A 14,647-nucleotide genomic window follows, 5' to 3' on the forward strand; every position below is an offset into this window, starting at 1 on the left:
GATTAGGACAGCAAGAATGAAGTTAAACATATGCATCCATCTATAGTTTCTACAACAAAACAATTGAGCCCTCAATAAACAGGGGCATTACATGGGCATAAATACTCACCTTTTAGACAGTATATACACTCAAATGCACCCAATGTTGTACAACATATACATTCAAACGCGCCCAACGAACAGCCAAATAATAACTTGATTCCTCCTACAAAATATTGGGTTAGACTTAGTCATATGCAAATCTTCAGGAAACAATCAATTACTTAAGCACAACTGATTATAATGGACAATAGCAGATCGGCATAAATCAAGTGGAAACAATAGGAAATTTACTACTTCTTTTGTTGTTCTCTGGCTTATCCCTATGCATCACACAACAAGCTCACAAGCTTTATTTATATCCAGAGGAAAGAAGAGCAGGCCACTGCTTTGTGCTTACCCAGGACTCCGCTTCAGCCGGAGAAGTAGGCGTGACGGAGGTGTTCGCGGAGCCGGTCCAGCCGGATGCAACAACAGCTGCCGCCCGCGCGCCGATACCTTTGTTGTCAGGTAGACGCCGAGGCGGAGGCGGGGGTGGCAGTGCTCGCGCCTGCTGCTTTGCCCTCACAAGCGGGTCAACAAGGACGATGCATGGATTGGCCTTGGAGCGAACGGACGGCTCGATGCCGGCGTCCATGGAGCTGGAGGTCTTGCTTCTGCCCTTCTTCTTTTTTCCAATCGCTGGCTCCTTCCCAAGAATGGAGGTCAATGACCTCTCTTTCTTCTTCTCCATGGCTCCTTGGGCGATCTGGACAAGCGGCGTGTGTGTCATCGGCGACAGAAGGAACTGCGATGGCGGCGGCCGGCGGAGGCTGGCTAACCTAGCGCTGGGGGGAAAGAGGATGAGTGCTGCTCGGGGTGAGGTAGAGCGCTAGGTCAAGTGACTGGTGCTGGGCCACTTTGGGCTGTATAGTTGGACGAGCTCACGGGCTGGCTCGAGCCGAGCTGGGCTCGGCCCGAGGCCGAAACAAGCCCAATAACGCAGCTCGGCTCGGCCTTTTTGTTTCTCGGGCCGAATCAAACTCGGGCCGAGCCTGGGCGACCCCGGGCCGAGCCTGAAAGCTCGAGTTCGACGTCCAGATTTAAGGAGGACCAGCAGAGTGTGGGTACTGCCTCAGAATGGCTCCGCACTCAGACGGTCGAGCTAAGGATACAGCCTAGAAAAGAGAATCAAGGAAGAGAAAGGTTATACATTGTGGGAGAGAAGTGTGGTAAATTGATTGTGAAGGACAGGCGCGGACGCGTGTACACAGGCAACCTCTCGACCGGGGCAATGGAGGAGGTGGCGGACTGGCCTCGCATGTGCCACATCAACACTCCGAATGTTGTGCCCTTGGAGATGGATTGGCCGGCGTTCTTTGTTTCCCGTCTTGGTACCATAAGGTATAGCCAGCCATCCTGATATGTGTCTTTCTTGGTTTGTTTTGCAATACTGGATGGAGTCATCAATTAGCTAGGTTGATTAAGCATTGCTTCTACTGTTACATGATTCAAGTCAATGTTGTTTATTTTACCATGTCCATGTATTTGATATTTGATGCCTTCCTCCCAAGAAAGGTATATCTTATGTCTGGGTTTTGTTTGTGCTTTTGTTTTTTATTAGAAACCCTGGCATTCCCCACTCATCTCCAAGTAGAAAGGGAGGTCCAAGAAGAAGAGTGTGATGCGGCAGGAAGACTTGTGGCCGCGGCAAGGCAATCGATGGATGAAAGGAGATACTAGCTCCACATAGAGATAATATTAGATTACGTGTGTTTTTTTTATGTAGAAGTTCATTATGGGCATCAGTAAAAGAGAAGTTGGTAGTACTATCTCAAACTAGTGTATCACCAATTTCTCACAAACAAGTTCATTTGGCATACATTTCTCACAAACATGTCGGAATAGCATTTGGCATACCCTTTGTCCAAGGCAGTCTCAACAAATTCACATACAAGTGTTGCCAATATTTATGATCACTACTTGGATGGAATTGCAAATATGTTTAGAACACTAATAAGAGTGGAAGCATCTGCCTTATTATGGTCCCTTTGATTATACAGAAATGATTTTCTATTTAATGGCAAAAGCTTCAATCCTTTGTCGGCTAGTCTCCACTGCACGCACTGACTTTGTATGACGCGACAACGAACAGAGTACCAACCGTTGTTCAAGATGGTGTGTGTGTGTGCGCGCCGGTTGGAGCAGGTGGCCAGGGAGGTTTTTACCCAACATGAATGGTAGCATAATCTTCGGATCGGTCCATCACCTCCTTGGACATCGGCATAGTGTCAGTCCTATGACTTTATTGTTGCCAATATGTCAGTTTTTATTTTTTTTTCTTTCATTATACTATTGGTATTTGGCCGTGTGCATCCTAATTATGAAGATATTGGGTGTTGCTCGTCATGTGTTTGTATCTACTTGATGCTACAATTTAAGTTAATAAAAGCTTCATTTATCAAAAAATATGCAATGCGAAGGCCGCGAGGCAGTGACCTGCGAAAATGGGAACGAGACATATGAGTGGCTCCGCACTGAGGTACTCGAGCTTGAAGAATCAGGCCAAAAGGACACTACAAGAATATCAAATATATATACATGTTAGTATGGCACCATGATTATCCGCGAGACCAACAATACATGTATGTCGCTGACGCCAAAATCGAGACGATTGCCTGGCCTCAAAGACATGCTAGCCATGTGAAGGTCTCGGACATTTCGTCGAGCACATAGATGGTGAGGTGTATGTCCAGATGAGTAGGACGTCCCACGACGACCTCAGGGGCGACGACTGTGTCCGGGGTGACAAGGATGGTCGGGAGGGTGGGACCGATGGTGGCGGCGCTATGGGTTCGAGACAACGGCAGGGATAGGGAAGGGGCGGCCACTAATAGAAAAAGGGCCTTTTGTCCCGATTCTAGATTCTGGAACCGGGACTAAAGGGTCGGTACTAAAGGCCCCCCCTTTAGTCCCGGTTCTTACACGAACCGGGACTAAAGGCCCTCGACCTTTAGTCCCGGTTGGTAACACCAACCGGTACTAAAGGAAATTTTATGATTTTTTTGAATCTTTTTCCCGATTTTCAAATTTCTGAATTATTTTAACCTCTAATCTCTAATCACCCCTCATCATTCCAAATCATCTAACTTCCCGGACGGTCACCCATCCTCTCACTACCCCAGCGTGAGCACGCTTAACTTTCGGGTTCTATTCTCCCTTGTTTCCAAGTCTGCACTTGTTGTTTTCCTGACAATATTAAGATGTCAATCCTATTAACCCTCAGGAGTTTAACTTGAGCATGAAGTCACACATTTCACTGTTTGAGTTTGAAACTATTGTTCTAAAAAACAATAATTATGTAGTAACACTAATATTTCTTGAATAAGTAGTTTGACCACAGTTTGACCAGATTGACCAAAATTCAAAAAAACTAAAATAATTATTTAGTAACACTAATATTCTTGAATAATTATTTAGTAACACTAATACTTCTTGAATAAGTAGTTTGACCATAGTTTGACCAGATTTAACAAAAATTAAAAAAAAACTGAAATTTGAGCATAACTTTTTTCCTTTTAGAATTTGAGGATTCTAAAAGTTTGCAAACAGGCCATAGGCAGTCAAAATCGGATGCGGATTTTCGTGCTGAACATTTTGATATATTATACATTTTTTCTGACATCGTATGCAAAAATTATAGCCGTTTTGCATTTTTCCTACACTTTTTGCAAAACATTTCCAAATTTAAGTTTTTAAATTTTTCGTACTAGTAGATGTAGTAACATAACTACATCTCGAAGGATTTTAAATTTTTGAAGTTTTTATCTTTTTTTTTTGCTTTTCACAAAACTGAAAAGGCGAGGGGGGGGGGGGGGTAGAGTTTGAAAATGGGACCTTTAATCCTGGTTTGAGACACGAACCGGGACTAAAGGGCATTGCACCCTTTAGTCCCGGTTTGTGTCTCAAACCGGGACTAAAAGGCTCATTTGAACCGGGACTAATGCCTTTAGCCGCACGAACCGGGACCAATGCTCACATTAGTCCCGGATCGTGACTGAACCGGGATTAATGGGCTTATCTGGCCCGAACGAAAGCCCTGTTTTCTACTAGTGGGCACAGACGAGGCAGAAGAAAGGAGAGGAAAAGATCAGACCGGGCTACGGCCGGGGATGATTTGAAGATTTGAGATGGGTCTGGATTGCTGGATCTGACATGGTAGACATGTCCGTGCGGCCGTGCTATCCACGCGGATGTTTATAGAGGGTTTGAGGGGTCCGATTATAGATACTCTTACCACTATATCATTGCTTCAAACTCATATTGTGCGAATTAAAATCGTCCTTCTTGTTTTTTTTTTAATCTTAAAATCGTCCAACAAATTGTTGAAACCAGGAAGCAGCTCATATCGATGATCTGTTCGGTTGCTTCTTAACTCTGAAAACCGTTGAATCTGTGACCGGGCGAAGAAGCGGAGGCGGATCACAGTGAGGAAATAATATGGAAACATGGTGGTTTGGGGATCCCGGGAATTGCAAAAGTTTGTGCTATAGGAAAAAAAATGGAATAGCAAAACGTGGAGTTCGCAATAGTATTTTTTTTGTTGAGGGGGAAAGAAAAAAACCGAGGGGAGCAGCCGGCCATTCCCCACCACCGAGCTCATCGCGTCCTCGCCGCGGCCACACACCCTAACCCTAGCGGCGACACGCCGCCGCCCCGCCGTCGCCGTCCCCCTGACCGCCGCCTCCATCACACCCTCGCCCTCGCCCTCGCTCCTCCGCCACTCCCACGAGATCAGCGCCGTCCCGAGTCCGTGCTCGCCGTCGCCCGCCCTTCTCTCAAGGTGAGCTCAGCCAGATCCCCTCCCCCTCTTCAAATCTGTCGACGCCGAGCTGTTCTGCTGCATCTGATTTTGATATGCTTTTGATGCCGAGCTAACGATGCTCTCTGCTATGCTGTGATCACCGAGCTGTGCTGTGTAAATTTATCCATTGTTCTGTCTTTCACCGATCTGCGCAGAATCTGCTATGTCCCTCTCGAGTTGGCTATTGTGCTAATGTTCACCTGTGCTATGCCGAGCTGACTGCTTACGCCAAAATGGTAAACAATTGAAGCTCTGTTATGCTCAAAACAAGTAATCATTTATGTTCCCTTAAATTCTGGGGCAGAAATGTTAAAATATCAATTACGTTAATGACAATCTTACTGCCAAATTGTCACCATTCACTATTAGAAATTGAGACAGGCGCTGACTGTGTGTGTCACTTGTTTCATTTATGGCAATGCACTTGCGTGTCGGATGTTATTTTTTGAAAAAAATAATAGCCTCAGAAAACCAAATAATTAAGGACAAATACGTAGTGGAGTACGTCATGTTTCACCAAATAAACCAACCACTTTACGTGGTTTTAAAATCATTTCCGGAGCTTGAGCTCTTATTCTCATGTCGAACACTCTGGTTATTCTTTACAGGGCTATAAATGGCAGGGAGACAGCGGATAGGTCGCCAGTACTATGAGGAACCACGGGGATTTCGTGATGGCCCCCCTCCTCGACTTGCCCGGGAAAGGTCTATCTCACCACGACGCATCGAAGGAGAGCTGTCTAGCCGCCGTGGTGAGATACGCAGAATCCATGATGACAACCAACATCTGGCGGATGAAATTGTTGGACTCAGGCAAGCAATGTCCCGTTTGAAAGAAGATCTCCATTCCTCAAGTCAGGTTATACCTAAGCTCCGTGCAGAGAAAGAACTTGAATCGAGGGAGCTGACTCAGAGGAATCTGAAGCTGGAAGCTGAGCTCCGCTCTTTAGAACCCCTTAGGCAGGATGCCCTTCAGCTACGATCTGAAGCAGGCTCGCTAGAGTCTTTGAGGCAAGAGCTCAACGCAAAGGTGCAGGGTCTGACAAAGGAGCTTGAGCAGCAGAGCTCTGAAAACCAGCGCATACCTGCCATGATAGCTGAACGTGATGATCTGCGGCAGGAACTAATTCGTGCTAGGTACGGAACCGTCCTGGTTTGTGTTTCTGCTACAGTAGGCACAGCATGCTGAGTCTGCGTTGGTGGCCCACATGAGGAATTTATATTAGTATTTCAATGCATTCCCCCCTTTTTATTTTAGTTTAGTGGAGGAGTAGCTAACTATTAAGATCACTGCAGGGCGGCTCTTGATTACGAGAAGAATGCAAAGCCGGAGCTGATGGCACAGGTGCAGGCAGTGGAGAAGGATCTTGTGACTATGGCTCAGGAGTCTGAGAAGCTTAGGGCTGAAATTGAGAAGAGAAGGGCACCACCACCTAGTAGGTTTCATTCCCTCACTTGCATCCGAGTCACTGAAAATGAGTTGTGGCTAACCTGTATGTTTAATACACTTTTAGGGGTCAGCGGCTATGGAGCTTACGGGCCACCTCCTGGGATGGGCGTGCAAGGCATGTATGACGGCGGCTACAATACCTACACAGACAGGCGCTACAGTACGGGTGCTGGACCATGGGACCCTCCTAGCTACCCGCGCCCTTGATTTGGGCTTTTGATTCTTCTCAGTCGGCGTTCATCGTCGTGACGGAAGTTCCTAATGTCTCTGGTACTGATGCTTGTGGTGATGGTGCCTTGTTCAGAAGGTTGTAACCATGGATGCTTGTACTGATGCTTGTGGTGCCGGTGCCTTGTTCAGAAGATTGTAACCATGGATGCCCGTGGGCCATTTTAGGAAGCAATTCATTGTACTTAACAGGATGTGGACCCTCTTGATACTGTTGCTAATCTTTTGATTGGTGAACATTATTGCCTGACAAAAGTGAGGGCTGCTGCAAGCCTGCATTGCTGCTTTGTTCATGCTGAAGGTGGTGGTGGATAAGGATAACAGCAACCAAACTGTTTTGCATTCACTGATCTCGCCTTGTTTTTTGTTTTCTTAATACAAATTCGAGTGGAGAATTTTTGTGGTACACAGCACAAGTTTTCCACGTGGAGGGGGTCTAAACAAGTGTGGAGATGGAGGTGCCCTGCTTCAGGTGTTGAAGCACAAGATGCTCTGGATGCCTCAGAATTGCGTGCTATATGGAGTAGTTAGGTTTGTTACTCTCAATGCAATTCAATAGTGCAAGTTTCTCATGTATGTATCTATAGGTTTAAGCCCCGTCGAGCTATCAACTAAAGCCCCATGCGCCCGAAGTGGAATTTTGATTTTTTTTTTATGTCAAAATCTGAATCTATGTACATGTATCATGTATGGTTTTCATGAAGAAAAGGCAAAGTTAAGTTATGTACAGCTTCTTAAGAGAAATTAATGATACTTAAAAAAGTTACCTTTTTCTATAACACTGGGATTTTTTATTGACAGAGTATAACTTTTCATTAAAATTTACAGACATGCATAAACAAAACTGAGTCAAAACGCTGGCCCGTCCTTTGTATTGCTCACTCCAGACAGTATAATAGAGTTAACTTGTCCAAAACAGGCATAGCAGCGCATCTGGTGTAGTGGTATCATAGTACCCTCCCACGGTACTGACCAGGGTTCGATTCCCTGGATGCGCAAATACGACTTTTTTTTCTTTCTTTTTCCTTATGTTGCTTACGAATGTTTTAACTAAAATTTTAATGAATGAATGATGGAGCACAACACATAATAGTTTCTCATGCATTATTTGTCGTGCAGGCTGTAGAAGGCCACAGTGCCATCTCTACTCCTTGAAAGGGCCACATTGCATTTTTGTTAAGTTCCATTTGAGTTCAGGCTCAGTCATGACACAGGATAGTTTCTCATGCACCTTTGTCGCAGAAGTCGAGAAAGAGTGAGAAGACTGTTGGATATATTATCAATTTTTGATAAATTTAATCCAGATGAAAAACACGATGAAAATACTCCCAAGATTAATGACATATTCTGAACTAATATATACATACTAATGCGTACTAGACATGGATCGTGTGAAACTAGGATATACTTATAAACATATCATACCACTCTACGACTTTGTGCGAAAAACTACCACAATTGACGGAAACGTGACGAAAAACTATCACTCTACGATTTTGTGCGAAAAACTACCAAATTTGTCCTAAACCGTGGCAAAGAACTACCAAGTCGCGAAAGCGCTCGCTTCGCCCGCGCTAACCCCGAATCTGACCGGTTGGGCCCACGAATCAGTTGCCACGCAGGCTAACGGTCGGCCGCCGCGCGTTGACGGCCGTTATCGGCCCGTCCGCTGTCGGAACGGCGGCTGTCGGTCGGGTGCGGGTCAAGATCTGATCCGTTCCCCTCTCGCTTCACTCTCTCCCTCCTCTCCCTCTCTCTGAACTAGGTGGCGGCCGCCATATCGTCGTTGATTCCGGAGGGCGGCGACGCTAGCGGCGTTGACACAAGTTTGGACGCTGCTGCCTCGCCCGCGCCTCCACCGATGGTCAGCGGCTCAGTCGATAATTGGTTGGGGAGCACCAGTTCCTCGACGCAGGCCGGCTCGCAACAGCCGGAGGCACCGCTCTCCCAGTCATCGCCAATGGGTTGCAGGTATGCAAGTATCATCTGCTGGGCCTTTGGTTAGCTGCTTCAATCTGGCAAATTAGTAAGATGTGTTTGTTTCTGTTAGTTGGACATGTGTAGTAAACTGTATTGCAGTTGTAGCTCAGTTAATTTCAATTCAATTCATGAGCACTTATTTGTGCAGTTTGGCTGACCAGAAGTGGGAGATATGGTTTCATTTAGAAGGAAGAAACCCTGTGAAAAGGGGTATATTTGAGTCAGATATTTCTTTGCTTACTCTACAATCACTCATTGCTAGTGAAGGGTATGGGGACAGTGATTACATGTACTATGTGAAGGAGGATGAAATTGGATCTGAAAGAGTAAAGTATTTAGGTAATGAAGCTAGTGTTCATGAAATGTTGGAGTTTTTTCATCATGTCAAGCTAGTGAACATAAAGGTTGTGAGAAATGTTGAACCTGGAATTAGTACACAGGCTAATGAGAATTACATGAACACTCAAGAGAGCTGCTGTGTGAAAATGGTTGTGGAGCAATCTGAGCTTCAGAATCAGATAGATGATAGAAAGGCTCAGCTTGAGAGGAGCAGGATTCAAAGAGAGGCAGATTTGAACCACTTTGAAGGAGACACTGAAGTGTCTGAATTTTATTCTGATGATTCAGTTCATTCAGATGGGAGTGCTGAAGCTGTTCAACAAATGGAAATAGAGTGTGCCTCTGAAGAGGATACAGCATGGCAAACTACTGCTATTGTGAAACATGTGAAGAATCCTGGTCCAACTAGCAGATGTCACAATGAGGTAGAGAAAAAACGTTTTGAAGATTGGTTTCCTGAAGCAGATGAGTTTTGTTTTGCTGGTGATGCAGGCATAAGTGATGAGGAAGAAGAAGATGAAGTTGAACTACCATACCTCATGAAGAAGCCAAAGACAAAGAGTAGTAAGAAAAAGATGAAGGAAAGGCTATATTTTGACCCCTCAATTCCCAATTCACATTTACTCTTGTGCAAGAGCTTGTGTTTTGATAGTGTTTACCAGTTCAGAGAAGCATTAAGAGATTTTCATATAAGGACTTTGAGGTCTTTTCACTACCACAGGAACACTCCAACAAGAATTATTGTTTGGTGTTCACAGAGAGAGCATGGATGTGAATTTTACATGTGTGCCTCCAGGATAGCTCATGAAAGAACATTTTGCATTAAGAAGTGTAACATGGAGCACACTTGTCCAACATCAGCAGAGAACACAAAGGTTACTACTAAGTGGCTTTCCAAAGCAGTTGAGCCTTCTCTTAGAGCAGATCCTAGAGCACCTGTGGATTCACTTACTAAAAACAGCAAAGTCAAGTTTTCAGTTGATGTATCAAAGAGTGTGGCCTATAGGGCAAGGAGGAAGGCTATTAAGGTTGTACAAGGTGACCAGAAGGAGCAGTACTATAGACTGAGGGACTACCTACAAGCAGTTATTGACACAAACCCTGGTAGCAGGTGTGTAGTTACAACATTTGAGGACCCAGAAAACCCTGCCCCAACTCCTAGATTTAAGTACATGTTCTACTACTTGCATGCATCAAAGCAAGGATTTCTTAATGGTTGCAGGCCCTTTATAGGTAAATCTATAACCGCATTTGGTTCAAAATATCTTGTTGTAAATTTATGGTAGCTAATTTGGGTATGGATGCAGGGCTTGATGGTTGCTTCATCAAGCTAACCACTGGACAGCAAATTCTTGCAGCCACAGGAAGAGATGGCAACAACAACATCTACCCCATAGCCTTTGGTGTGGTTGATAAGGAAGATTCAGAGAGTTGGACATGGTTCCTAACCCAGCTAAGATGTTGCATTGGAAGTGGTAGCAAATTTGGAACCTACACCATTATTTCTGACAGGCAAAAGGTATGCACCCTATCTTAGTCAGTAGTTCAGATATATATTGTTATTAGTAGCTTTATTTATTTTTGTTCATGACCATGGTTATTAATTTACAATCAGGGTCTTCTTAAGGCTATAAATGAGGTGTTCCCTGATTCCCCTCAGAGATACTGCCTCAGGCACATATATGCAAATTTTCAGTCAGCTGGTTTCAGAGGAGCAGAACTAAAGAAGCTAGTAGATCAGGCTAGCTACTCATTCACCAAACATGGCCATGAATTAGCAATGGTAGAGCTTAAAGCAGAGTGTGAGGATGCCTGGAAGTGGCTTAAAAAATTCCAAAGGAGACTTGGTGTAGGTCTGCAATGGATTACAATTGCAAAACTGATCTTGTTGTGAACAACCTTAGTGAGGTTTTCAACAAAATGATCCTTGATGTTAGGGCTAAACCAATTAGGACTATGTTTGAAGGAATTAGGACTAAGCAGATGATCAAAAGGCAGAAGACTAGGGAAAAACAGAGAACAGCAGGTGGATGATCACACCCAACTAATTCAGAGAAACTAGAGGAGAATAAGAAGTATGCCAAATTTTGTGATGCATATAAGGCAGGCCCTGACATTTGGCAAGTGTCTAGTAAGGAAAATCAGTACTGTGTGAACCTAGCTAGTAAATCATGTGACTGCAGGAGGTGGGACATGACAGGTGTGACATGCAGTCATGCAATAGCAGCAATGAGAAAGATTCACATGCACCCAGAGGACTATGTGCATGAATTTTTCAAAAAAGCACTATATATTGAAGCATACAAAGACATAGTGTACCCTGTCCCTGGTCCTGAATTCTGGCCTGACACCCATACTCAGGATATTGAGCCCCCAGTGTTCAAAGAAAAAACAGGCAAGAAACAGACAGCTAGGAGAAAGGGCCAGTTTGAGGTGCCTGCACCAAAGGACACAAGCATGATGGGAACAATTACATGCAGCAATTGTGGTCTACAAGGCCACAGATATACAAACTGTGGGAAAGCTCTAAAACCTAGTCTTGAGATGAGAAAGAACTTACACCAGGTCATTCAAAAATGATGCATTCTTTGTTTAATTATTTTAGTTCTGGTCTATTTACTAACTGGTTAATTTTGTCATGCAGGAGAATAGAGAAATTTTTAGGGGTTCCTCTAGTGCTACACATCCACCTCCACAACCACCACCTCAACACCAAACTTCACAGATGCCAGCATCATCTGCTCCACCTCCTAAAGCAATGAGGAACAGAAAAACAGCAGCAAATAAGAGAGGTTCAACATCAACAGGTTCAGCAGGAGCAGCTAGGTCTTCACCAGCACCTGCAAAGGATCAGCATCAACAAGAGCTCCAAGAGGATCAGCATCAACAAGAACATTCAATGCACCAAGAACATCCACTGGAGAACCAGGGATATTGGCAGGCAAGAGGAAGAGGAAACCTCCTAGCAAGTTTGCATCCTATTTCAATGCTAGTGGAAACTATTGAAACTCTGTTTCTAAGTTTGTGTTCTGCTACTTAGTTTGAGTGTATGGTACTAAGTTTGTGTTCTGCTACTAAATGTGTGTTGTGCTACTAGCGTGCTTAAATTCAGACATGTGAACTTGTGGACAATGTTTGAATGTATGGTACTTATTTGTGCCCAATACCAATGGGCTAAGTGCTACTGATTTGTTTTGTTTTGATTTGTTTTTTTGTTTTACTTTGCCATTTGTACAGTTTAGGTGCATGTTGTAATTGTTTTAATTTGTTTTATTTGTTTTACATTGCCATTTCTACAGTTCAGAAGTTACTTCCAAATTCATTTTAGAAAAAAAATCTGCACAAAAAAAGTCTGGCCTAGGGCTCGAACCCAGGACCAGTTGGTTGTAACCATGCGTTCAATACCAATGGGCTAGTGCTGGTGATTTGTTTGACTAGCATCGGCCAAACTTATTATATGTTGTTAGCCACGTCGTCTGTTCAGCGTGCGTTGCAGCCGGCAGCGTGGTGAGCGTGCGTTGAGTAAAACCAGCCGTTTCAGATTCTACGACTTTATTACGTGTCCACCCACCACGCCCTATGCTCACTCGCCCACTCACCACGCTCGCACCGCCCACTCCACTTCCCCCTCTCTCCTGTCGAAATCGCCGCCGACAACCACCGCCACCGCCGTCGCCATGGACTGGCAGTTGGCCATCGAAGCTCTCGCCGGCAACAACCAGGAGATGCGCGCGCAGTACAGGGAGATCGCGCGCTGGTTCCCCAGTCTGGCGATGCTAAGGAACCACGCCCGCGGCCTCGTGAAGGTGATGACAGCTGCTGAAAAGCAGCGCGCCTTCCCAGCCGGCCGCACCATCCCGCCACCGACCATTCTGCTGTGGGCGATGCGCGAGGTGCAGCGCTCCCCCGACCCCAGGCAGCGCGCCCGATGGTGGATGTACCGCTCATCCACCACGCCGCCGGCCGCCGCGGACCACGTCACCGACGCTGTCCTCGCTCTCCCAGCCCCAATCAACAACGCCTACTGGGAGAGGCGCAATCCATGGGTCTTTGGGCCCTCTGACGACTCTGACGGCGAGTCCTCTGACAGCGAGTCCAGTGACGATGATGAGGACGAGCCCTCTGACGACTCTAACGACGAGGTGGATGAGGTCGTCGTCCTCTCCGACGACGAGCCTGAAGTGCAGCTGCTGGCTCCCGTCCTCGACGCCGTGGAGGCGGATAGGAACCTCCCAATCCACGTGGATGCGCTGCCGGAGGTCGCCGATCTCCCAGACGGCGTCGTCGTGAAGCAAGAACAAGATGGCGGCGAGGAAGATGTGCTGGAGCCGACGCCGGCCAAGAAGAAGAGGGCGGCCGTGACTGCGGTGCGCCGCTCCCAGCGCCTGAAGATGCTGAAGAAGGAGGAGTGAAGTGCTGCCTTCAGTTACTTCAGTGCACTAATGTTCAGTTTCGTCAGTCCTGAACTTTCGTAAGTTCAGTAAGTTCCTAGGTACAGTTTCGTCAGGCACTATCTACTACTAGTTGCTATTTATGTCAGGCACTATCTACTACTAGTTCCTATCTATGTCAGACTATGAATGGCAGCACTATCTATCTATGTCAGACTATCTATATATGTTACTTGCTACTTGCTACTTACTACATATGTTAAGTTATTTGTCAGACTATCTAAGCTAACTGCTATATATGTTACTTGCTACTTCCAACTATGTCACTACTGTCAGTTATCCACACATGATATATGCAGAGTAAAACAACCTCATCATAGATAAAACATTCTTACTTACTTAACTTAGCATGAGTACTCACTTAACATAGTAGGTCTTAACATAATAGTCATTACATCATAGATAAAACCAACTAGTTCTTAAACCATAACAGTACCTCCCTCCCTCATACCATTTTGAAAGAACATGAAACTTTCCCAAAATATACACCTAACATGCATGACATTCCAAGGCCAGCTATATATATAGGCCTACTAATTACTTAACCCACACACCAACAACTTCACTCATTCATAATTGCCTTGATCCTCTCCAGCTTATCTTTGCTGGCATGCCCAGCATTGAGCAGATCAGCAATCAGATACTCCAGCTTCTTCTTCTCTTGCTTAAGTAGGTCCCTGTCCCCCTCCACTTCCTTCATGGCCTTCCTCATGTTCTGAATGATATTTGCTTGGCTTTGAAGAATGCACCTTTGCTCCTTGGCAAGCTTCAGCTTTTCCATACTTAACTCAATCTTTGCCTGATCCTCAAGTTGTTTCTTCTTCTCATTTAGTTCATTGATTGCCTGACTGGTATAGTCCATGTCATGAGACATCTTGCCATCTTGATAGTCAAATAGCTTGGATACATCTTCCACCAACTGGCTGTAGTTGTTTGACAAGAAATCAATTTCCTTATGTAGCTTGGCCACCTCCTTCTCATGGGCTTGTTTGTCATTCACCCTTCCCAAGTTCTGCTCATGGTACATGTCCCAAATCCTGGTTAGGCACCTTTGTAGAATCTCTGGCCAAGGACCATCCACCCACTCCACAACCCCACAGTTCACACCTACATCCTACAGAAGCAATTATTTATAATTAAGCACAAAGCACTTAGTAACAAACTTAGTATAGATAACTAAAGTTATAAAGTCATTTCATTTAACTGAAACCCTTTGTTTGCATCAATATGCTCTCTGAATTATGCAAACATAATTCTTTCACAGTAAGCACACAGCACCTGACTTAGCATCAGAGATAATTTCAGTTAACAGCTATA

The 14,647-nt window shown here is 45.1% G+C and overlaps 1 protein-coding gene and 1 non-coding gene across 3 annotated transcripts; both read left to right on the forward strand.

Annotated features, from left to right (window-relative positions):
• The first annotated feature begins 4,620 nt into the window (after positions 1-4,620).
• LOC109752427 (protein FLX-like 3) lies at positions 4,621-6,815 on the forward strand. Of its 2 annotated transcripts, XM_073511382.1 has the most exons (5): positions 4,645-4,861; positions 5,038-5,118; positions 5,491-6,019; positions 6,179-6,318; positions 6,397-6,815. In XM_073511382.1, the coding sequence occupies exons 3-5, from the start codon at positions 5,499-5,501 to the stop codon at positions 6,537-6,539; spliced, it is 804 nt and encodes a 267-aa protein (XP_073367483.1). In that variant the 5' UTR covers positions 4,645-4,861; positions 5,038-5,118; positions 5,491-5,498; the 3' UTR covers positions 6,540-6,815. The 2 variants fall into 2 exon arrangements, with proteins under 2 accessions (XP_073367484.1, XP_073367483.1); XM_073511383.1 differs by lacking the exon at positions 5,038-5,118 and having other exon boundaries at positions 4,621-4,861.
• Positions 6,816-7,487: 672 nt separating this feature from the next.
• Positions 7,488-7,558, forward strand: TRNAG-CCC (transfer RNA glycine (anticodon CCC)). Its single transcript has one exon. It is a non-coding gene; the product is annotated as a tRNA-Gly (tRNA).
• The last annotated feature ends 7,089 nt before the right edge of the window (positions 7,559-14,647 follow it).

This window comes from Aegilops tauschii, chromosome 3 (genome assembly GCF_002575655.3).
Source record: "Aegilops tauschii subsp. strangulata cultivar AL8/78 chromosome 3, Aet v6.0, whole genome shotgun sequence".
Taxonomy (NCBI): Eukaryota; Viridiplantae; Streptophyta; class Magnoliopsida; order Poales; family Poaceae; genus Aegilops; species Aegilops tauschii.